We start from the raw sequence: 25526 nt of genomic DNA, 5'->3' as shown, positions 1-25526 counted from the left end.
ATATCATAGGACAAACCTACAATCCCACAGGCAATCCATCAATGCAAACAGCTGAAGACCTACCGTATGGCGTTCTGACGTACTCAAAAAAAGAAAGGAGTTGCATTGCACTACCTCTTCAGAACATCTCAAAGTGTTTGACAGCCATGGAACACTTTAAAGTCTAGTAATTGTTGTGATGTAAAACAAAGCGGCCAAATTATGCACACCAAGTTTCTGTCAATAGCAATATGATAACCATCAAATAATCTGTTTTAATTGGTCAAATAATCTGTTTTAATTGATAAGGTGGACGTAATTCCAGGATGTAATTCCACTGCTCTTCAAAATGTTTTATGGGATCTTTGACTGTCATTTGATATAGCAGAAATAAGTCTTGTTTTAACACTTGAAAGAGTCTGGAAATGACCAAAAAGATAAAACTACAAAATATTTTGTGAAGTTAAAGTATGCAAGTGAAATAAAATTAAAATTGTCCACACCAAATTGCTCACAATGTTTCAAGAAATGTACAGAATTCACTGACAACTATTCAACATTAAAAAAATACTTGAAGAGGATTTAACACTCTCGAAAAATCTGCAAGAAACCAACACATCATGGGGGTGTGGGAACAAAAAAACTTAAAAGGGAACTCAATCACAAAATAATCCCCAATCTACTAGTTACTGTATTTGAAGACTACTGGTTCGTGGTTCTTGATTGTCATGTATGTACAGCACGGTGAAATTATTTTGCACAACCATAAATGCAGTCTCCACAATTTGGTGCCTTAAAAAAAAAATGATAAAGCAAACAGTGCAAAGTCCAGTCCATGTGTTAGAAGTCCTGGAGCGTCCCCAATGTAGATAAGCGTAGGTAAGTCTGACCCAACGTTCCTCTCCTCTGCCGACCGCCTCTGTGTCCCGGGGGGGGGGGGGGGGGGGGGGGGGGGGGGGGGGGGGCGGCGGCGGGGCGGCAGCGGCTCCTGGAATGCTTGTGTGTCCAGGTTGCAAAAAGAGCATAAAATCAAGAAGCCAACTACAGATTCATTCATCCAATAGTCAAAGGAGGTTCAACAGATGGGATAGATTGGCCTTGCCGTGATGGTAGCCATGTCTTCAGGCTGAGATGTTAATTCCAACTAGTTTAACAGCTCTTATATACAAGTTACTAGGGTCAATAAATCAAAGAAAAAATAACAAACCATTTCAGAAAGCCGAATATAATTAAATCCCATCAACATGGTTTTCTGAAAAGAAAAATCATATTTGAAAATTTTGCTTGAAATTCTTTGAGCATGTAAGAGGAAGAGTTGATAAAGGGGAGCGTGTCGATGTATTTAGTTTTCCAAGTGATGTTCCGCTGGATTGGAGGACGGCTAACATCACTCCTCTCTTTAAGAAGGGTTCAACCACCAACCCAGCAAATTATCGTCCTGTTTCATTAACAAGTACTTGCTGCAAATTGCTGGAGCAATTAATTGATAGTAATCTGATGCGACATGTGAGCAAACAACATTCTTGCTGACAACCAACATGCATTTAGGTGGCATAGATCATGCGAGTCTCAGCTTATCCTGACGACAAATGACCTGGCCAAGCACCTTGATAGTAACGTCATCACGGATTTAATTGTGCTGGACTTTTCTAAAGCATTTGATGTCATCCCACACCAGAGACTGCTTCGGAAGCTTGACTTCTATGGTATTCGTTCCAACACGAAACGATGGATTTCCAGTTTGCTGACAAAACGTCTTCAGCGTGTGTGTGTGAACGGAAAGAGCTCCAATTGGCATCCAGTGTTGAGTGGTACACCACAGGGCACAGTACTTGGCCCACACCTATTTTTGCTTTACATAAATGACATCCATGAAAAAGTCGCAAGTACGACCAGACTTTTCGCTGATGATTGTTTGCTGTTTTGGTACAGCAAACAATTAACTGCTCCAATTAAGTCAGCTGATGATGAAGATGTTCTCCAAAAGCATCTCGATACTATGGTTGAGTGGTCACAACAATGGGGCATGCAGTTCAACCCTTCCAAATGTGAAACTATGCATGTCACCAGAAAGAGGAATCCAGGCGAAACATCTTACAATATACTTGGTCCACCCTTGAAGAATCCAAACAAATCAAGTATCTTGGCATCAAATTGCAGAATGATCTGCGTTGGAATGGTCAGACTCATCATGCAACGGTGAAAGCAACAGGTGTCCTAAACTTTCTGAGGCGCAACTTTCACCATTGTTCAACTTCTGTCAAGGAGAAGCTATGCTTCACCCTCGTTAGACCTCATTTGGACTACGCAGTTGCAGCATGCGACCCATACACACATAAAAACATTTCTTCCATTGAACGTGTCCAAAGACAGGCAGCTCGATTTGTTACTAACACCTATGATAGAGAAGCGAGTGTCACCAAACTTCTGAATTCTCTGGGGTGGAACCCTCTCCAAGACAGACGTGAAGCTCACCGTTTGACCTGTTTTTACAAAATGTTAAATGGTCAGCTCGACATAGACTACAAGACCTACACCAAACCCAAACCAATTAGGAGCAGACGAGGGCATTCAATCCAATTTGTGATCCCAGCTACAAAGACAGATGTATACAGCAATTTGTTCTTCCTCCGCACAATTAAAGCATGGAATAATCTCCATATAGTTACCCAACCAGATGCAACTAAGTTTAAAGTAGCTCTTTCTTCCCAATAACCCTTTCTGGCTTAAGACCTCCCTTCACCACCTCCAGTTTAAATTCCAATTGGAAATATTTTGGAGGACCAAGAGACCAAGAAACGGCATTGACAAAAAGTCACATGGGAAGTTGATCCTTGATATGGGAGGAAACGTACTGAGATGAATTGAAGACTGCCTGTTTCATAGAAGACAGATTTGGAATGAATGCCTCCTAAGACTGGAAGCAGGCAATTTGTGGAGTATCACTGGGATTAGTTCTTGGCCTGCAATTGCTCACTACTTACATTAATGACTCGGAGGAAGGAACAGTGTGTAAGGTTTCTAGATTTGGCAATGATACGAAAATAAGTAGAAGGGTGTGTTATGATAAGAATACTGTCTGCCACAGGATACAGATAGATCGTGTTTGTGGGCAAATCATCAGCGGATGGAGTTTAATGTGGGAAATGTAAGGCCATGTACTTGCATAAGAGAAATCAAAAGGCAGATTATCATCTGAATGGAGACAGACTGAAAGTGAATAAAGTACAAAAGGAAGGTACACAAAATTGCTGGGGAAACTCAGCAGGTGTAGCAGCATCTATGGAGCGAAGGAAATAGGTGACGTTTCGGGCCGAAACCCTTCTTCAGACTCATCTGTACAGCATCTGCAGTTCCTTTTTGAACAAAGTACAAAAGGATCTAGGTGTTCTCGTATATGAACACAAAAAGCTAGCAGGCATGTCCAACATGTAGTTAAGGCAAATGGCATTTTGGTCTTCATTGTAGGAGAGTTGAGGCCAGTATAGATCAACCATGATAACATAAAATGGAAGGATAGGATTGAAGGAAGACACAAATTGTTGGGGTAGCTCAGTGGGTCAGACAGCATCTCTGGAGAAATGGCATAGGTGATGTTTCGGGTCGAGACCGTTCATCAGACTGAGAGTCAGGGAGTGGGAAACCAGAGGTCTGATGGTATCCTGCTCCCATTTTCATCTTGTCTTAGATGCCCGAGTTTCTAAATAGCTGCAGAAATTCTTGAAAGTGTAAATAGTGATAGGTCACAGTTCATATGAGTATCAGTGACAGACAGATAATATCCTGCAGGCAGATTTACAGACCTTAGTTAAAGAAAGATTTAAAAAAGGACTTAATTGGTAGTAATCTTTGGATTTGAACCAGAAATAAATCAGATGCACGTAAGGCTGGAGAGGTGGTGTGGAAGGAAAGGCTTTATATTCCTGAAGAACTGGATCATCTCTGGGGCAGATGGGACCACTACAAGCCAATCAGGTTGCACTTCAAGAGGAATGAGACCAATATCCTTGTTGGGGAGTTTGCAAGTGCTGATGACAAGTGTTGAATTAGTTTGGCAAAGGGTTGGGAACTTTATTAAAAATGGGGGGCTTCAGTTGGAGCATTGCGTTTAATTCTGGTCACTTTTTTCGGAGAACATGAATGTCCAGAGGAATGTCCAGAAAAGATTTTGAAGAATAGTTACTCGTGTATGAGCGACTATGATTACATAGAAGCAGCTAAGGAATGTTTTCTTTGAAGTAAAAGGATGAGGGGAGATTTGATAGAATTTAATGAAATGATGAGGATGCTGTACAGAGTGATCATGAGGCTCTGTGTCCTTTGACAATAGGACTGAGGACCAGAAGTCAAGGGTATAACATAAAAAAGTAGATTCAGAGTCCTGCTGGAAAAAAAAAAATTATATGATGTGTATTTGCAATCTGGAGTGCAGATGCAGCGGAGGCAGGTTCTATTGTGGCCTCAAAGAGGGAACTAGATAATTGTATGTATAAATACATCATAAAACAGATTATTATTTCCTATTTTACATTTAAAAAAACAGAAAATTAAACCAGCAATACGATCATGGAAATAAATGATACAGATGCAACAAAGATGGACAATAGGTGCAGGAGTAGGCCATTCGGCCCTTCGAGCCAGCACCGCCATTCAATGTGATCATGGCTGATCATCCCCAATCAGTACCCCGTTCCTGCCTTCTCCCCATATCCCCTGACTCTGCTATTTTTAAGAGCCCTATCTAGCTCTTGATACATTACTATCATTGAAAGAGTTTGAACAGTTTGGGTACCTGCTGTTATGAAGAAATAGCGAAAAAATCTATGCATGAACTCTCAGGACATCACTTGCCCAAAGGCCTTGAGATGGAATAAAGGAATTAATTATTTTACAAGGTACATACATGATTGATAAGCACAACAGCTTAAAAGCATAAACAAAGACTCACTACATACTATTATTTCATGAACTCAAGATAAGGGTACATTCATTTGGAATCTGCTGGAGAATTTAATTATAAACATTTTATTATAAATTCAACAAAGGCATCCCAGCAGTAATTGCCGACAGAGACAAAATCAGAGGATATTATGATTTTGTTATTGCCAAGACCCACTTGAGATGAAGTGTACTAATGAGGAACTTGCCATACTATCTGAGAATATGTACTCATTTGTGAACAGCATAAAAAAGCAAGTAAATGATAAAAGACAATGCTTTGCAGAATATGAAAATTTAAAAATGAGCTGTATCTGTTTAACGACACGTTAGAAACATGAAAGATCCAAACTTGCAATGATCTTCAGGAGAAACACAATAGAACATAAGCAGCATTCCAGGAAGTTGTAATGAAAGAATTAACCCTATAATTTCTCACAGAAATCTGTTTAATTGCAATGTTACAGATTAAGATTGAATTTTAAATGGTGAGAAACGCCTATCTGAAAATCATTGAGGAAAAAAGAATTGCAGCTGGAAGTTATCTTGCAGTCTTAACCCTCTGAAATAATACACCAAAATGAACTGCAGATGCTGGAAAAATCAAAAGTAGACAAAAAATGCTGGAGAAACTCAGCGGGTGAGGCAGCATCTATGGAGAAAAGGAGTAGGCGACGTTTCGGGTCGAGAGCCTTCTTCAGACTGATGTCGGGGGAGGGGGTCGGTAAAAAGAAAGGGAGAGACGGAGACAGTAGGCTATGTGGGAGAGTTGGGAAGGAGGAGGGGAAGGAGGGAGAAAGCAAGGACTACCTGAAATTAGAGAAGTCAATGTTCATACCACTGGGGTGTAAAGTACCCAAGCAAAATATGAGGTGCTGTTCCTCGAATTTGCGCTGGGCCTCACTCTGGCAATGGAGGCCCAGGACAGAAAGGTCAGATTCAGAATGGGATGGGGGGGGGGGGGGGGGGGGGGTTGAAGTGCTGGCGGGAGATCAGGTTGGTTAGTATGGACTGAGTGGAGTGTTTCCTAAAGAATTAGGACATCTCCGATGCCCTGGTCTGGAACACCTCATTCTGGATGCAGATGTGGCTTAGACGGAGGAATTGAGAGCAGGGGATAGAGTCCTTACAGGAAGCAGGGTGGGAAGAAGTGTAGTCAAGATAGCTGTGGGAGTCAGTGGGTTTATAGTAGATGTCGGTCAGTTGTCTGTTACCTGCAATAGAGATGGTGACATCAAGGAGCGTTAGGGAGATGTCGGAAATGGTCCAGGTAAATTTGAGTGCCAGATGGAAATTGGTGATGAAATGGATGAAGTCAGTGAGTTCTGCATGGGTGCAGGAGGTAGCCCCAATGCAGTCGTCAATGTAGCGGAGGTAGAGTTCTGGGATAGAGCCACGGTACGCCTCGAAAAGCGATTGATCGACGTACCCTACAAAGAGGCAAGCATAGCTAAGGCCCATGCGCGTGCCCATAGCTACACCTTGGATTTTGGAAAATGAACTGCACAGTGCACTTTGAGACTATCTTGTACATGAATGCTGTTCTATGGGAGTCATTGTGCTTTTCAATACAATATACTTGCACAAAATTGTATTTTCTGCCTCATCTTAAATTGAATGAAACAGGAACCTATTGGAAGTTGAGTAGGAATAAATGGGTCCCTCTCAGAATGGCAGCAGTGGCGAGTGGTGTGCCACAAGGCTCAGTGCTGGGGCCACAACTATTTACAATATATATGAATGATTTAGATGATGGGATTAAAAGTCACACTAGCAAATTTGCAGATGACACAAAGCTGGGTGGCAGTGTGAACTGCGAAGAGGATGCAAGGAGGTTGCAGGGTGACTTGGACAGGTTGAGTGAGTGAGGAGATGCATGGCAGAAGCAGAATAATGTAGATAAATATGAGGTTATCCACTTTGGCAGCAAGAACAAGGAGGCAGATTATTATCTCAATGGTATCAGATTAGGAAAAAGAGAAGTGCAACAAGACCTGGGTGTCCTTGTACACCAGTCACTGTAAGTAAACATGCAGCTACAGCAGGCAGTGAAGAAAGCTAAGGGCATGTTGACTTTCAAAACGAGAGGATTTGAGTATAGGAGTAAAGAGGTCCTTCTGCAGTTGTACAGTGCTCTGTACATCTGGAGTAGTATTGTGTGCAGTTTTGGTCTCTTAATTTGAGGAAGGACATCCTTGCTATTGAGACAGTGCAGCGTAGGTTCACGAGGTTAATCCCCAGGATGGCGGGACTGTCATATGAGGAAAGATTGGAGAGACTGGGCTTGTATTCACTGGAATTTAGAAGGATGAGAGGATATACAAAATTATAAAAGGACTGGACAAGCTAGATGCAGGAAAAATGTTTGCAAGTTCAGAACCGGGGCCAGTCTAAGAATAAAGGGGAGGCCATTTAACACTGAGATGAGAAAAAAACTTTTTCACCCAGAGAGTTGTGAATTTGTGGAATTCTCTGCCACAGAAAGCAGTAGATGCCAATTCATTAGAATACTTTAAAAGAGTTAGATAGAGCTCTCGGGGCTAGCTGAATCAAGGGATATGGGGAGAAGGCAGGCATGGGTTACTGATTGTGGATGATCACCCATGATCACAATGAATAGTGGTGCTGGCTCGAAGGACCGAATGGCCTCCTCCTGCACCTATTTTCTATGTTTCGTTTTGTGTCCATGGGTGGGAAGGAATTGCAGGTGCTGGTTTGCACCAAAGAAAGACACAAAAAGCTGTTACTCTAGCATTTTGTTGGTTTACACTGAAGATAACACAAAAAGCGGAGTTCCTCCAGCATAAAGTTATTTACCCTGAAGACAGACACAAAATGTTGTTACTCCTGCATAAAGTTAGTTTACACTGAAGATAGACACAAAATGCTGTTACTCCAGAATTTTACTGGTTTACACCAAAGATAGACACAAAAATCTGAGTTTACACCGAAGATAGATACAAAAATCTATTCGAGCCTTCCCCCATAATGGGAACCATTGTGTTTTTATGTTAAAGCTATTTATTATTGTTATGTTTGTATTCTTTTTTATGTGCTGCATCGGCAAAAAGAATTTCACTACATCCAGGTGTATGTGACAATAAATCAACCTTTGAACCTTTAAACCTTTGGTGTTTACGCTCGATTTAGGCTTCAGTTGTGCGCAGGCCGCGTTGTCCTGGCAACCAGCGGCGCGTTGATTGGCGGCCCGGGCGGCGCCAGTTTCAAACGGAGGGGCGGTTGGGAGGCACGGCCTGGTACTGAGGCTGGCGCTGCTGCAGACCAAAGATCCAGCGCTGGCAACCTCTCCTCGCATCCCCCTGCACCCCGCAGCCATGAGCCAGCAGGAGAACAGCAGGCCGCGGCTCAAGAGGAATTCCTCGGCTCCCTCCAGCACGCCGGAACGGGACCTCAACCTCCGCCGGTGAGTGGCCGGGAACGGTGACGAAGCCGGTACCCTTCACACCCCGCCCCTCAAACACGGCGCCTCCATTCACTCCGCCCCCACATCCCCTCCCTCTCCACACATCCCCTCCCTCTCCACACTTCCCCTCCCTCCACACTTCCCCTCCCTCCACACTTCCCCTCCCTCCACACATCCCCTCCCTCTCCACACATCCCCTCCCTCTCCACACTTCCACACTTCCCCTCTCTCCACACATCCACTCCCTCTCCACACTTCCACTCCCTCTCCACACATCCCCTCCCTCTCCACACATCCCCTCCCTCTCCACACATCCCCTCCCTCTCCACACATCCCCTCCCTCTCCACACATCCCCTCCCTCTCCACACATCCCCTCCCTTCTCCACACTTCCCCTCCCTCCACACATCCCCTCCCTTCTCCACACTTCCCTTCCCTTATCCACACTTCCTCTCCCTCTCCACACTTCCCCTCCCTCCACACATCCCCTCCCTCTCCACACATCCCCTCCCTTCTCCACACTTCCCCTCCCTTCTCCCTCCACACATCCCCTCCCTCTCCACACTTCCCCTCCCTCTCCACACTTCCCCTCCCTCTCCACACTTCCCCTCCCTCTCCACACATCCCCTCCCTCTCCACACATCCCCTCCCTCTCCACACTTCCCCTCCCTCTCCACACTTCCCCTCCCTCTCCACACATCCCCTCCCTCTCCACACATCCCCTCCCTCTCCACACTTCCCCTCCCTCTCCACACTTCCCCTCCCTCTCCACACATCCCCTCCCTTCTCCACACTTCCCCTCCCTTCTCCCTCCACACTTCCCCTCCCTCTCCACACTTCCCCTCCCTCTCCACACTTCCCCTCCCTCCACACATCCCCTCCCTCTCCACACATCCCCTCCCTCCACACATCCCCTCCCTCCACACATCCCCTCCCTCCACACTTCCACTCCCTCTCCACACTTCCCCTCCCTCCTCGTCCCCCTCGGCTTCTCCCTCCCTCCTCGTCCCCGACCCCAAACCTTTCCATCCCATCTCTCCGTCTCCATCCCCATCCCCATTCCTTCCCCTTCCTGGATCCCAACCCTTTCTGCCCTTTCCCAATGCCCCCACACATTACAACACGTGTGTTGGGTGGTAATCAAGCGCGAATAATAAGTTAATAATGTTGAAATTTAGCGAGTTGATGATGTAGGGACCGTTATTTTGTCGAATAGGTTACCACCCAACACACGTGCTGCTCCCGATGTTGTCATTTAAAAAGGGGATTGAGCAACTAGATCTCCTCAGCTCGGTCAAAAAGGCTCACTTCAAAATTTAATCACTACTCTACTCACTCCGACCTGCGCGAGAAAACCACTGATGAAGTGTTTGCGCAGTAATCAACCAGAACCAGAATTGTTGAAATAGCAAAATCTTAACTAATGAAAAAGTGCCACTATATTGCAACAGTTCAACTGTAAACATTTATGAAAGCATGGTCCCCTTCTCAAATCATTTCACTGATATTGGATATCTTAGCTTTATAGGTTTTATAGAAAGTTTTGACTAAATTGGCCATACTTCTCTGAGCTTCTGTAGTTAGTTAATATATTGTCATGTTATAGATACAGTGAAAAGCTTATTCTGCATGCTTTTTTTGTTTTCAGTTTCCCTTATCGTCCTCGGGTAAAGGGAATATTGGTAGCAAAGTTTATTGAAATTTAGCGAGTTGATGATGTAGGGACCGTTATTTTGTCTTGTTTCATGGCAGTTGGTGCTCTGGGATGACGGGAGATTTGATGGTGTGATTTTGTGAATCTCCTTGTAAATTGCAATAGGTCTTGGCCTGATTCTGCGGAGCTCTAGGGTATCCCATCCGAGAGGTCAGCATATTATTCGCGCTTGATTTGCACTTATAGTCATTACATACAAAGCGGCTGCCTGGCGTTATACTTTCTCCAGGGTGATGTTGTTGTTGTTGTTAAAAGGATCCCATATGGCTCCACAATACTCCAATTTGGGCCTGACCAAGGACTTGTAGGCGTTCTCTTTGACGGATGTACTACCTGTGTGAACATTTCTTTTGGCTAGGCCGAGAGTTCTATTTGCTTTGTTCGACACTAATATGCGTTGTTCAACTTAAATCTTTGCTTAATTCGACTCCTAGATATGGGTGATTGTCGACAGCGAGCAATGTATGGCTTCCCATGTTGTATTCCGATAAAAGTGGTTTAATCTTGTGTGAGGCATGCATGGTATGACATTTAGTTGTATTGAATGACATCTGCCAGGTTTTTCCCCACTCACAGAGCATCCACATCCTTCTGTATGGACAAGCTGTCTTCTGGTGTTTTAATCTCTCTATAAATTATGGCATCATCTGCGAATAGTCCAACTGTGGATGAAATTGCATTCGGAATGTCATTGATATACAGTAGTAGGAAGACCAATGCACCCATGACAGTCCCCTGTAGTACACCTGATGTCACAGAAGTTTCAATAGACATCTCTCCCTCCAAGAGAACTCGCTGGTGTCTCCTTGTCAAAAAGATCTCAATCCATTTTAAGAAGTTGCCGTCTATTCCTACATGGTTGAGCTTTTACAGGAGCCGCTTATGGGGAACCTTATCAAAAGCCTTACTGAAGTCTAATATAATCAGGTCAGTCAGACCCTTGTTATCGAGTGACCTGGATAGAATGAGTCCCGCCAGTTGGGTTTCACATGATTGACCCTGTCTAAAGCCATGTTGGTGGTTTGTTAGTACCTTGTGGAAGTCAATATGGTCAATAATATGTCGGTGGATTATATGTTTGAGAATCTTGAATGGTATAGAGTTCAGTGAAACTGGGCGATAATTTGCAGGATTTATCCTATCTCCTTTTTTGGTTAGATGGGGACAATGTTAGCATTCAGCCAATCTTCTGGGAGTTCTCCACAAACCACAGGTTTCTGAAAAATCTTTTGGAAGACTGGAGCTAAGCTTGCTGAACAATTTTTCTGGAATGTTATCTTGGTCTCGAATGCTATTCCATATCCTGATGTTGATCCCTGGTTATAGATTTGTCAACCAGTGAAAGCAGTAGTGTTGTTACAATCCCTGCCATCAGTGGTGCTTCAGATCTGCTGACTGCTGTGTGTGGGACTCAAGTGCGGTCTTTAAAATCACGGATTGCAAGTTCACGCTAAAACAAAAGGTATATAGGACGTTTATTTAACATCTTATCTAGTTTTTGGTGTCATTTAATTTTAATCTGATGATGCGAAATAAGTTAATTAGGCCCCTGATATCGGCTACATGATCATTATCCGTATTGTGTAATTGTCTATCCGTGATCACTATTTTCATGCTAAATAAATGACAAAAAACGTTCACAGTACATACAGATGGGAACATGGCGGCAGCTGTATGTGTGACAACCCTTGTGACTAGGCTTGTCCTCGATCACAACTTTTGAGTACAGTCAATACAAAACAATAGGGAACAAGATGCTAATTTCCTAGTATGAAAATGACCATAATTTTTTGTAATACTTAAGATATGAAAGTGAATTAGGTAAATATTAAAGGTTTTTTTAATGCTTTATCTGATGGGATAAATTACAGGCTTGATTTTTTAAATCCCCAAATTTTGTAACATTCCTAAAAACAGGTACCTTAAATGTTGCATGAAACCTGTTTCCAAAAAAAATTGTTAATTTTAATTAAATTATATGATTATTCTAAATTCTATGAAACGTGATCCCATTTTGCTGACGCTCAGGTGGTGATGAGGCAGCATATAGGCGAGAGATAGAAAACGTGGTTGAGCTGTGTTTCCGCAACAAAACCTCTTGCTCAGCGTCACCAAGACCAAAGAACTAATCATTGACTTCAGAACAGAGTGGAGACCATGCACAGTTTTCATTGGTGGTTTGGCAGTGGAGAGAGAGCATTTTCAAAATCCTGGGCGTTTACATCTTGGATGACCTGTCCTGGGCCCATTCACAAAGAAGATGCACAAGCACCTCTATCTTCTTTGAAGTTTAGAGAGATTTGGTACGTCTCCGAATACTCTAACGAACCTTTACAGGTGTACTGTAAACATTATCATGACTGATTGCGTCATGTCATGGTATGCCAACTCTAACGCACAAGAAGCCACCGAGAGTGGGTGGATTCAGCCCAGTTCATCATTGCAACAACCTTCCCCTCCTTCAAAAGCATCTTCATGAGGTGCTGCCTCAAGAAGTCAGAATCTATCATCAAGGATCCCTACTATCCAAGCCATGTCCTCTTCTTACTGATGCCATTGGGCAGTGGGTGCAGAAGCCTGAAGCCCCATACCACCAGGAACAGCTATTTTCCTACAACTATCAGATTCTTGAACCAACCTGCAGAACCCTAATCCCTACCTCGGCAATGGAGCATTACGGTCCGCCTCTTGCATAAACATGTGTTTTCTAATTTATGTTTTTGTACTAATGTCTTGTTTTTTACACAGTCTCCTTTCATTTAATTTTTGCCACCTCCAACGTGTTCCCATCACTGGCCACATCTTCCCATCTCCTCCCTTTTCGGCTTTCCGTAGAGACCGCTCCCTCCGCAACTCCCTGGTCAATTTGTCTCTTCCCACCCAAACCACCCCCTCCCCTGGTACTTTCCCTTGCAACCACGGGAAATGCTACACTTGACGCCTTATCTCCCCCCTCGACTCCATCCAAGGATCCAAGAAGTCTTTCCAGGTGAGGGAGAGGTTCACCTGCACCTCCTCCAACCTCATCTATTGCATCCGCTGTTCTAGGTGTCAACTGCTCTACATCGGTGAGACCAAGCGCAGGCTTGGCTATCGCTCCGCCCAACACCTCCGCACAGTTCGCATTAACAAATCCGATCTCCCGGTGGCTCAGCACTTCAACTCCCCCTTCCATTCCGTATCCGACCTTTCTGTCTTGGGCCTCCTCCATGGCCAGATTGAGTCCCACCGCAAATTGGAGGAGCAGCACCACATATTCTTCTTGAGTAGTTTACACCCCAGCGGTATGAACATTGACTTCTCCAATTTCAGGTAGTCCTTGTTTTCTCCCTCCTTCCCCTCCCCTTCCCAGCTCTCCCACAGCCCACTGTCTCCGCCTCTTTTTTTCTTCTTCTCTCGCCCCCCCCATCCCACAGCAGTCTGAAGAAGGGTCTCGACCCGAAACGTCACCTATTCCTTCGCTCCATAGATGCTGCCATTTTTGTCTACCTTCGATTTTTCCAGCATCTGCAGTTCTTTCTTAAACAAATCTGTGTACAATATTAATTACAATCTCACCAAGGCACTGTTATTGGAGAAAACCATCTTCACCCCCGTACCGAAATCACCTTGCAATAGAAGCCAAAATACCATTACTTTCTCATTCACTGTAAGAAGTGAAGTCTGCCTCAACCAAAAATACATCCAAGCTACAAAAGGAATCAGCTCGACTGCATGACCTGTTCTAGTAGTCAGATTATTCGCATTTATCTTTAATTTCAAGTACGAAAATTGAGTGCAATTGTGAGTCTCTCTCCAGTCATCTGCTGGATGAGATTGGAGAACCACATGGTAGCCATCATGATGGAAAGGTGAAAACTTAACAAAAAAATCACAAGCAAATCTTAATGATGATATGCACGTATGTGCAGTCAAATCTGAAAAGTCAACATTAGGAAATTTCTTCTGTGAGCCTCTATTTTGAGCAATAAAATATGATGGTTACCCATAATTTAATGGTCAAATGGACTGCACATGATGGTGGGGATGACAACACTAAATTGTAGTCTTAGTTTATCTTCCCTTTTCTTTATCACCACTCACTTCGCTCCCTGTTGTTCTCAAGTACAGGTGCACAACCTTTTATCCAAAAGCCTTGGGACCAGACACTTCTCGGATTTCGGAATTTTTCGGATTTCCGAATGGAAGATATTTAGCGTAGATTAGGTAGGTAGCGCGGGCGGCTTGAAAAGTCTGGAGCGGCTGCCTCCTCCCCGGAGACCGGGGAATCATTGTAAATCATTGCTTAAATGTTAGTCGGTTAGTTTGGAGGGATTTTATGTGGTGGGGGTGGGGGTGGGTGAAGGGGGAAACTTTAATTCTTAGTCCCCTACCTGGTCGGAGAGGCGTGGAGCGGGCAATGCCTTACCGGGTCGCCGTGCGGTAAGCTCCGGAGCGCTGCGGCCGCCGACACACAACATCGCGGAGCTGGGGCTGCGGGCGTCCGGCCGCGGGCCGCGCTAGATTTGGACGCCGCGCAGCCAGGGGTAGAGTTGCCGGGGTCGGAGCTACAACAGGTGCCGGACGCCCGCAGCCCCAGCTCCGCGATGTTGTGAGTCTGCGGCCACAGCGCTCCGGAGCTTACTGCACGGCGACCCGGTAAGGCATTGCCCGCTCCCCGCCTCTCCGACCAGGTAGGGGACTAAGAATTAAAGTTTCCCCCTTCACCCCCCCCCCCCCCCCTTCACATAAAAGCCCTCCAAACTAACTGACTAACATTTAAGCAATGATTTACAGATGTTTAAGTGTCTCCCCGGTCTCCGGGGAGGAGGCAGCCGCTACAGTAGTACAGACCTGGGTTGACCGTGGGTCATTTCGGGTCAAGTTTGGCGCCAAACGCGAGCTTTGGTGTGCAGACGACATCCTGGAAAAAATGTCCGGTTTTCGGAGCTTTTCGGTTTCCGGAACTCCGGATAAAAGGTTGTGCACCTGTAATTGTTTCCAGGTCATTTACTCATCTACTGACATGATAACTATCATTGGATAAATGTATAAATCAGGTATTCAATTACTGTTTTGTTTCTGTTTTTTGTTCTATTTAACTCATCATTCTATGTAATTAGTATTTTCACAAAATTAGAGAAGTTGTATATATAGCTGAGCATTCTAAAAAAAAGATTGTTGAGTTAAAATTTCTCTAACTTTGACAGTTAAAAGTTTGCAGCTCATTTCAATATTTGTGGGGGAATTGTACATGGTTCATTGTTCATCTGTACATCTTTGTTTAATTGCTGTGCTCTCAATAATCATCCAGAATTTACAGACAATGACCAGTGGAGGTACTTTTTCAAATGTTTTCTTGCTGCAACACCCTTAGCTTGGTTTAAAAACAGGGCATTTATCTACCAGTTTTTCACGTGGCTTTATACCTGGTTCTCCATGAAACGTTGTGCAATACCGTGCTTTGAATCATAACTATACCTCTTTTCCATCAAGTTACACAAGGTTCCTTCTACCATCTGGGTAGTTGATGTAATGTATTCATTATATCTTGTCCGTGGGCTTACTGGTCTCTTTCTGGGATCATAAACTGGACTGGGTGGAGATACAGTTGACCTGCTAGCTCTGTATCTCTCTTCCTCTGCCACCATCTCAATATACAAAGTCAGAGTAGACCATTTGGCCCCTTTGAGTCTGCCCTGCCATTGAGATGATGATTGCCCTGAATGATACCAGTTTGACGCGCAAAGGTTTAAACTGCGCTGTTGGCTTAACGCGTGGGAATTTAAATAAAGAGCTGTCGGCTGCAGCTCTGTGGGTTCTAAATATAGCACCACCGGCTGCAGTGCTGTGGGGTTTAAATATAACTCTATGGCCACAGCGCTATGGGTCACAGACTGTTCGGGATAATTCTCGTATAACACACACTTCATCTCCTTTTCATCGCTAGCCTTTGTCACGCATTCCACGCATCTGCCAGCCACCCACCTCCTCATCTGTACGCACCTTTCACTTTCATTGTATGTTCTATCACTTGCCAGGCTTTTTTGCCCACCCCCACCTATCTTTTCTAGCTTTCTCCCCCTACTCCAATACTTCTGCAGAAGAGTCCTGACTCTAAATATTTGTCCATTCCCTCCACAAATGCTGCCTGACCTGCCGAGTTCCTCCAGTGTTTTGATTCTTTTGCTTATTATTTCTAATACTTGTTGATGAATTTTAAATTAGCATTATTGACTGGTATTCTTGAATTCCAGAATCTAATCAGAGGTGTTACATTGACACCAAAGGGCCATGTCATTTTGATTTAGTGATTTTCACTTTACTAGATATTTCAAGATAAATTCAGGAATACTCGTCATGTTTCCAATTATTTTCAGTATAAAAATGGTAAATCATAAAATGTCCACCAGAGTGCAGCAAAGCCTCTGAGATGTGTGCTGGTAGAGCCATAATATTGTAGTCGGAATTGATTGTCGACCTGGCTGTTTGTTTTCTTGGCTTTTAAAACAAGTGAATTATTGTTGGAGTGGAAATTAATAGATGACTTGCCTGCAGGCCATGTTGACATTTGTAGCTCGAGACCATTTGCGTCAGGGTGATGCAAATCTTCAGAGTCCCAGACGGAACTCCAGTATAGATTTGCAGTCTTGATTGTAAAATTAAAGAGGAGCAAATAATTCAAGATTTATTTTAGCTGATAGAGATTGTAGCTGTGCAAATCCTGTTCCATTTATTTTAGTGAGGCAGTTTTATGTTATCAAGGGGGATCTTTTTCATCAAAAACTCATAGATAAGTAATGGTTGATGTAACAGCAATTTCTTGCTATTTCACATAATATTTTTCAGTTACAAGATAAATGCAGGTTATTGTTGAAAAGGTGTGATAATAGATTCTCTACCAGATAACAAACCCGCAAATAATATCTTGGTTAATAATAAAAGTAATTTGGCTTCAAATCTTTGTGGTTAATTTTTTTTAAATGAATTTTCAGTATCATTATGCATCACCTAAATAATCTACCTAATTATCACAACTAATCCATCAAAACTAAATCGAGCACCCCTAAGCTAGCCGTAAAAGTAGAGCAACTGTACAATGATTTAGTGCTGGTTAGGCTTGCAAAATTTCACACTTTTCCCCTTATATGCTGATTCTTATGGTTTAAAAAAAAAAGTTATTAAATGGTGCATTTGTTCTGTTTCTTTTCTCTCCTCTGTTGTGCATCTGTGTGTAAGCTGTAAGTCTTGATTGATTAAATGCCATTCCACACAAGCCTATGTGGATTCTGAGAGGATGTTTCACCTTTTGGAGGAATCTGGTATGAGGGGCACAGTTTCAGACTAGGCAACAGCCTAAGGTAACGGAGCAAGGGTAAGCCAAATGGCCCCTTTAGCCTGCTCCAGTATTGAATGAGATCATTGCTGATCAGATCTTGATCTTGGCTCTAATTTTCTCCTAATGACTCTTATTGACCAAAAATCCTTTGGTCCTGACCTTGAATATTTTCAATGGTTCAACTACAGAGCTATCTGATGTTGAGAATTCACAATTTTTTATCAACCACAGCCTTCGTGTGTTCTTGAGTTGATGGTTCTCAAACAGAAAGTATTAGAAACATAGAAAAATAGGTGCAGGAGTAGGCCATTCCGCCCTTCGAGTCTGCACCGCCATTCAATATGATCATGGCTGATCATCCAACTCAGTATCCCATCCCTGCCTTCTCTCCATACCCCCTGATCCCTTTAGCCACAAGGGCCACATCTACTCCCTCTTAAATATAGCCAATGAACTGGCCTCAACTACCTTCTGTGGGATAGAGAATTCTACAGATTCACCACTCTCTGTGTAAAAAATGATTTTCTCATCTCGGTCCTAAAATAATTCCCTCTTATCCTTAAACTGTGACCCCCTAGTTCTGGACTTCCCCAACATCGGGAACAATCTTCCTGCATCTAGCCTGTCCAACCCCTTAAGAATTTTGTAAGTTTCTATAAGATCCCCCCTTAATCTTCTATATTCTAGCGTGTACAAGCCGAGTCTATCCAGTCTTTCTTCATATGAAAGTCCTGCTATCCCAGGAATCGGTCTGGTGAACCTTCTCTGTACTCCCTCTATGGCAAGAATGTCTTTCCTCAGATTAGGAGACCAAAAGTGTACGCAATACTCCAGGTGTGGTCTCACCAAGACCCTGTACAACTGCAGTAGAACCTCCCCGCTCTTATACTCAATTCCTTTTGCTATGAATGCTAACATACCATTTGCTTTCTTCATGTTTCTTCATTGATGTTAATTGTTACTGATTAGGTTCTGCCAATGCGGAAGTCGAGGATCCAAGAGATGAGCAGAGACTCTAGTTCTGAGTCTCATGGTGTTGAACACCGAGTTTTAGTCAATGAAGGACAGTCTGACATGTTTTTATTGTCCAAGTGGTTCTGTGTAGAATGGAGAGCCAGCAAGATCACATTTCCTGTTGACCTGCTGTAGCAGGAGGCGAAAAGTAGTGGGTTTAGGTTCTTACTGAGGCAACGGTTATGTGCATAGCCAACCCTTCAAAATACCTAATTATCACAAACTTGAGTATCACCGGTCGGTTGTCATTGAAGCAGGTTGCCTTGCTCTTCTTGTGCTGGTGTTATTGATCCCATTTTTAAGCAGGTGGTAACTGCAGATCCCAGTATAACAAGTTGAAGATGTCTGCAAAAACGCTTGTCAATTGGTCTGTGCATGGTTTAAGAATGCGGCCAGCTACACCATTGGGACCAGACGCTATGTAAGGTTTGCCCTCGAAAGATCTTCTAGCATCCGCCTCTGAATTGAGATTATAGTGTTATGGAGGCTTGAGAAGGTGCATTGATGTTCTCCCTTTCAAAGCAAACACAGAAAGCATCAAACTCGGCTGATTTGTTCATTCCCTCCATTAATGCTGCCTGACCTGTTAAGTTACTCCAACTCTTTGTTTTTTGCTCAAGATTCCAGCATCTGCAGTTTCTTGTCTCCAACATTTAAGTATAAAACAATTAACTGAATATATTGTATGCATTACCTACATAATGTGTTGTAAATAACATAATACAGAATGTTGAGTATTGCAATTAAAACTTGTGTAGAAAGAATATCTGATTTTATTTTTATCTAATTTAAAACTAATCGAAAAAAACAATGGTGTTAGTTTTCCTTTTTTTTTTAATTACCTTGAAAAACTAGGCTTCCAAAGTCATGTCCTAATCAACTCAAAACTTGATGACAACTGCTCATTTACAAGGGATTTTTCTAGTTTCTGTTATTAAGGATTCTCACACTAATATGATAATAACTAGAAACAACAGATTTTTAAAAAAACTCAAATCGTGATTGTCAAAAATTGTCTTTTCATCTGTTAGCTCCACTTGAATGAGCAACTTCAACTGCAGGATGTTCCAAAGTACCTTTCAGCCAATAAACTATACGTAGTTGCGATAAAGTAAGGATGGCTGATTTGAATAGCAATGTGATAATTACCCAGCAATTGGCTTTATTAAAGGATTCATTTTGACTGCAACATGGAAAATCCACTTGGTCAAATTAGACCATTGGGTATCCAATGGTATTGATGTCAGTGGTCTAATTTTGTTTGTACCATATTTCCCCCCTGGCTCAGACCCGCTTCTTTCTCCCAACTCCCAGCATCTTTGGTTTCTAATTTTTCAAGTACAATAAATAGGGGATTACTAAGAAATGATTTTAAGTTACCTGATTTTCTGTTCAAGGTGTGTAGGAGAACAAGATGCTCCAGTGGAATTTTAAAAGTCTCCTCTTTGACAGTTGTGAAAAACTATTTCTCAATATTGTATGCTATCTTATTGCTGCTGAGCAACTGCAAACATTACTCATTGAGTGTATCATTAACTGAGGTGGATCAGGAAACATAAAGCAAAACTGTTAAGCACTTGAACTTGTTATATATAGTAGTTGCCAAGACAAATAACATTGGCCTTGTGGCTTGCATCAGAGTTATTGTGGATTTGTCATGGATTACCCTCAAAGCATTAATTTTAAAAAAATTGGTTCAGTTATATTTAAATTATATTGAGAAAAAAATGACTTATTCAAGGCTTTGAGTTATGAAGGGGCCGTAGCAAAATTTTATGTAGAATGAAAATCGAAGATATGCTTGCTTGAGTAGGAGCTAATTTGAATGTGTGCTCTATTCACTGGAATATCAATTCCCAATGAATGTTTTGTTTCTGGCATTGTCAGAAAATGTGTTGCTATTATTTTGGAAAATGGTTTTGGCGCCTGTGTATCCCTGGTCCAAGCAGGGATGCTAATTTATTTTGTAACTACAGTCTCAGTTACTAAGGTAGATTGAAAAGCACAATTTTTGGAGCAACTTTCAAATCTTTCAGAAGTAATTTTGAAATATCACTATTGTAATGTAGGAAACACAGCAGACAATTTGACCATGTGAAATGTGTGTGTGTGTTGGTTAATTAAGGAATAAAATAATCCAGGTCACTTCAGATAACATTCCTTTTCTTTAAAGTAACACCATGGATTTTTTTTCTCACATCCACAAATAACTGAATACACAGAATTGATCACTCATAAGATAGGACATCGAATGCGAGTTCCCTCAATACTGCACTGGAGTTTCCAAATAGTTTGCTGTTCTCCATTCTAGAATTGTATAAAACCTTGAACTTTCTGAAGCAAAGGAGCAGCTGAAGTACTGCATGCATATAGGCTGTGGGAGATCTTAAGCTTTGCCCTTGAGTTTGTGTACCCCATGGAGTTGTGTGAACCACGTGTGTAATATTATTCCCATTATGTCTCAATGTTTTCGACACTTGCGATTGCCTATGTTGGCGGGGATGTGGGCTCAGGCATGACCTTCATATGCATTAAAAAATACATAAATTACAGCATTTAAGGTTTGAAACTTCAGTCATGAACTATGCTAACGTGGGACTTGAACGTTATTTTATTGAATAGTAAAGTACTGAAGGATAGATCATGTCTAGAACTTTATGCAGATGTGATATGCTGTTTTAGGAGATTGAGAAGGGAAAACACTATTAATGTTTATCAACAACTTCCTGTCAGAAGCTTATCTAAAATATCAGAACAAATTCTAAGCAGTTTATCACTCTTACTATGCATATTTGATATGCATCTAGCATTAATCCTCTTAGAATGGTTCTTTTTAACCTGTGTTCATTGGCAAGAGAGGAGTGGAGAGCTCATTGCATTAAAAATATGCAGAATTGTATGATTAATTGATAAGATGAACACCAAGTTCATTTATTTTGATTGGAGAATCTAACATCAGTACGTATGCTCTTAGGTAAGGTATCACCCATTCAGGAGATAGACACAAAAAGCTGGAATAAAGGGCCTGTCCCACTTGGCGATTTTTTTTTTTGGCGACTGCCGGCATCATTGACTGACGTATCAGGTCATCGAAAAATTTGCGGCGATGACGCGGCATGATGACATATGATGTGCGGTGTTTTTTCAAGTGTCGCAACATTCCTTTTGTCGCCGCTGGATTTTGAAATGTTCAAAATCTTTTGGCGACACTGATATGACGCTGGCAGTCGATGAAAAAATCGCCAAGTGGGACAGGCCCTTAACTCAGCGGGACAGCCAGCATTTCTGGAGAGAAGGTGACGTTTCGACCCGAAAAGTCACCCATTCCTTCTCTCCAGAGATGCTGCCTGTTTTGCTGAGTTACTCCAGCTTTTTGTGTCTATGTTTGGATTAAACCAACATCTGCAGTTCCTTCTTACACATATTACACGTTCAGGGTTGAGTTAAGTGAAATATTCATTATCCAAGAGACGACATAACTTTTTGGATTTCTCAGCCCCCAGATGTTTTGGATGTATGCGATGTCTTGTCTTGGAATATGACATTGATACATTTTTAGATAGATTAAGGGAGTAAAGGAGCTGGAAATTTGTTTGCAATTGTAGCGTGGGAGAGAGGAGGGAGGCGTTGTTTTGTTGATAATAAGGATTCATTCATGCCCTGGCAATTTTGTGCACTTATTTTGGTGTCATGAGAAAATGTAATTTCCTCATTTACAGCAGTATATTTGTTTCTCATAGCACTTTACTGTAATAAGACCTTGCTAATGATACCAATAGTAATAATGCAATGCACTTGGTTTGCAATATAAAAATTTTGGCTTTGTCACTCTGGAAAATGATAGTTTACAAATCTGATTCCACCGAAACTGTCATTTTAAGGGCCAACATAAACCGCATTATCTATCATTCCTGAGATCTGCAAGCTCAAATACAACCTTGCATGCTTTGACTACTTTACGCATGGAGATCAAGATCCTAAACATTTGTCAGCTTCCGCACCTCAAGAGTGTTTTATTGTCATATGTCCCAAACAGAACAATGTGTGTGTGTGGCCAGGATGGTGTGGGTCTCTGATGCTGCCCGCACTTTTGAGGCAACGACTCCTGTAAATCCTTTTGATGGTGTGGAGTCAGTACCCGTGATGGATTGGGTGGTGTCCACCATTTTTTTTGCAGTCTTCGCTCCTGGGTGTTCAAGTTGCTGAATCAGGCCATGATGCAACCAGTCAACCTTGTGATTGTTCACAGCTGCTACTTCAGATCTCATCTCTCAGCTTATTCCTCTCAGCTGCTTCAGCAAGCATGAGGAGTGGAGGTTAAAGTTTCATCTGCTATTCCTTCATTCCATGCAGGGGCAGATTGGGAAGAGTGATTTCAACGTTGTCTGTTACTCTGTGCAGGCATTATAAGCAGCACATCTGTCCTAATGTAACTTTCACAAATTAGCTGATTAAAGTAGTGTAAAGCAATTTCTAGACAAAGGGATCTGAGGATCAAAGAGGAAAGGGGACCGGATAGAGGACCTGTCATTATCTTACAGAATGGTAGATAAATGCCAAATGGCCCATCTTTTTGCTTTAAAAAATCCACCTCAAATATGAAAGTTATTGAGATCAACATTTTGAATTTTGACTAACTAAATCCCTCTGGGTCCAGAGGTAACAAAGAGCTATTGTTGACAATTGGTTCGTCTGATCCTCCCGCGTTTCTTTCATTGAAGCTTTTTCCTCATTCCAACTGCTCTGTTCCCAAAACAAATAAGAGGGCCTGGGGAGTGTCATTCTGTGGAGAGGAGGGCAAAGACACATTGTTCTGCTGATGTAAAGCTTTTAGACAAAGGTGCTATTTTCTCACCACAGATGATGATAGCATTCTGCTATGACGAATATCTGTCCTGGGTGGACCAACTTTTATTGACAGTTAACCCATCCAAACCCATCTTGAAGGTTGTTTTTGAAAACCTGCCTAATTCTGAATAATTGTATACCAACAATTGGCACTTTTTTTAGGAAAACAAGCTTCACAATCTGGTCTGCCCCAACAGCTGCTGACAACCTTCTACCGCTGCACGACAGAGAGTATACTAACGTAAGGCATCTCTGTGTGGTATCTCAGCTGCACGGAGGCGCAGAGGAGAGCTCTTCAGCGCGTCGTCCACAGAGCGGAGAAGATTATTGGGACACCGCTACCAGCCTTAGAGGGCATCTACCACACACGGTGCCTCAGGAAGGCCGTCAGCATCCATAAAGACTCCTCACACCCTTGTAATGGACTGTTCGAACTACTTCCCTCCGGCAGACGTTACAAGACCTTCCACGCCCGCACCTCCAGACTCAGGAACAGCTTAATTCCCAGAGCTATAGCGGCTCTGAACCGGCCCTGCTGAGTGCCCCCCACCCCCATGGACTGTCTCCCTCGGATGGTCACATCGCACAGACACATCTGCACTTTAGTCTGTTTTGACTGTTTTACTGTTTTTACAAACCATGTTCTCGGGGTATCTAAATCTAAATTTTATTAGTTATTTAAGTTATGACATCGGATGGAAGCTGCATTCCCAAATCTCGTTGCACTTATGTGCAATGACAATAAAAGATATTATTATTATTATTATTATTATTACAAGCTTGATGAAAATGAAATAATTAAATATTTTGCTCTTGAGTCATCGACCCAAGATCTTGCAGTTGTAGTGCCTCTATGTATCGTAAATCCTAATTATTTATCGATGTTTGAAGCATGGATATCCCAGCTGAATGTAATTTAGAATGAGTGGGCATGTTTCAATCTCATCTGTAGAGTGTAGTAGAGATGGGAAGCAACAGATTTAATATAAAGTCGTCATTCCAGCTATTAATTACTGGCCGCAATATGCAATACAACCAAGTTCACTTTATGCTGTGGAGGAGGAAAAGAACATCACATCAGGGTCCCGACCCAAAACGTCACCTATCCATGTTCTCCAGAGATGATGCCTGACCCGCTGAGTTGAGTTATTCAAGCACACTGTTATTTGCATATACTAGCATCTGCACTTCCTCCATCACATCATAAATGTTTTTCTAGTTGGGCCAGTATTTTGTAAAATGGAGATGAACAAATTTGCTGCCAGCTCATGAAATTTTACAACTGAAGCACTTCTTCGTCAAGTTTTAAGAATTCAGTGGAATACTGCCTCTTGTCAAGGCTTATTTTTGAGTTGGGATATATCTTTGAAATGTTGTTAGTCAGCAAATAGATGTATGGCACAGAATGCTGATAGAGGTGAACGTATTATGCTTTGGTAAACCTGGATTAAAAAAATTTGCACAGGATTTCTGGTGTTTGTATTTTGCAGACCTCACGGTCAATGTTTTGTTTTGCTTTATTTTATATTGGTTATATTCCAAGATCACTGAGAACTTTGTCTTTCCGTTTCAATGAAGAATCAGGTTTATTTTGGTTGAGCTTGTTGTGAATTTTTAACATTATTTAACTAATCACTCCCAGCCAAGTTTTTCACCCACCTCTGATGCAAAACGTAACATTTTTATAGTGAGTTAATGTTTCAGCAGATCCTTTTACCTGCAGAATTGTCTGTGATATGAATAAGCACACCAACGCCTCTACATCCTTCGAAGGCATAGGAAGATCGGCATGTCTCCTACAACTTTCACCAACTTCTACAGGTGCACCACAGAAAGCGTTTTATCATGATGCATCACAGCTTGATTAGGGAACAAGACCGCAATCATTTTAGTTTCAAAATAGACTTTATTCAAGTAATAAATATATACTATGCATGTACCGTGCAAAAACTCCGTCCGACATTCTCGGTGGCTATACATACATTCAATACTGAATTCACTCCAAATTGCAGCGAATTGTGGACGCAGCCCAGAACATCGCAAAAACCAACCTCCCATCCATTGACCTCATTTATACCTCATGCTGTCTCAGCAACGCTAGCAGCATAATCAAGGATGTGTCGCATCCTGGCCACTCCCGCTTCTCCCCTCTCTAATCGGGCAAAAGGTATAGAAAAATGAAAAAGCGCACCTCCAGATTCAGGGACAGTTTCTTCCAGCTATTATCAGGCAACTGAATTATACTACCACATCCAGAGAGCAGTCCTGAACTACTATCTACCTCATTGATGA

The 25526-nt window shown here is 42.4% G+C and overlaps 1 protein-coding gene across 1 annotated transcript in view; it reads left to right on the top strand.

The window, feature by feature from the left end:
- Positions 1 to 8174: 8174 nt before the first annotated feature.
- Positions 8175 to 25526, top strand: part of net1 (neuroepithelial cell transforming 1) — a 78578-nt gene continuing 61226 nt past the window's right edge. The window contains 1 exon segment of the mRNA XM_033040132.1: positions 8175 to 8341. Within this exon segment, the coding sequence (XP_032896023.1) occupies positions 8253 to 8341 (89 nt within the window). The 5' untranslated portion in view covers positions 8175 to 8252.

Source organism: Amblyraja radiata, chromosome 21, assembly GCF_010909765.2.
Source record: "Amblyraja radiata isolate CabotCenter1 chromosome 21, sAmbRad1.1.pri, whole genome shotgun sequence".
NCBI lineage: Eukaryota > Metazoa > Chordata > Chondrichthyes > Rajiformes > Rajidae > Amblyraja > Amblyraja radiata.
Note: the sequence above shows the minus strand (reverse complement) of the source record. Positions and strands in the feature narration are given on the sequence as shown.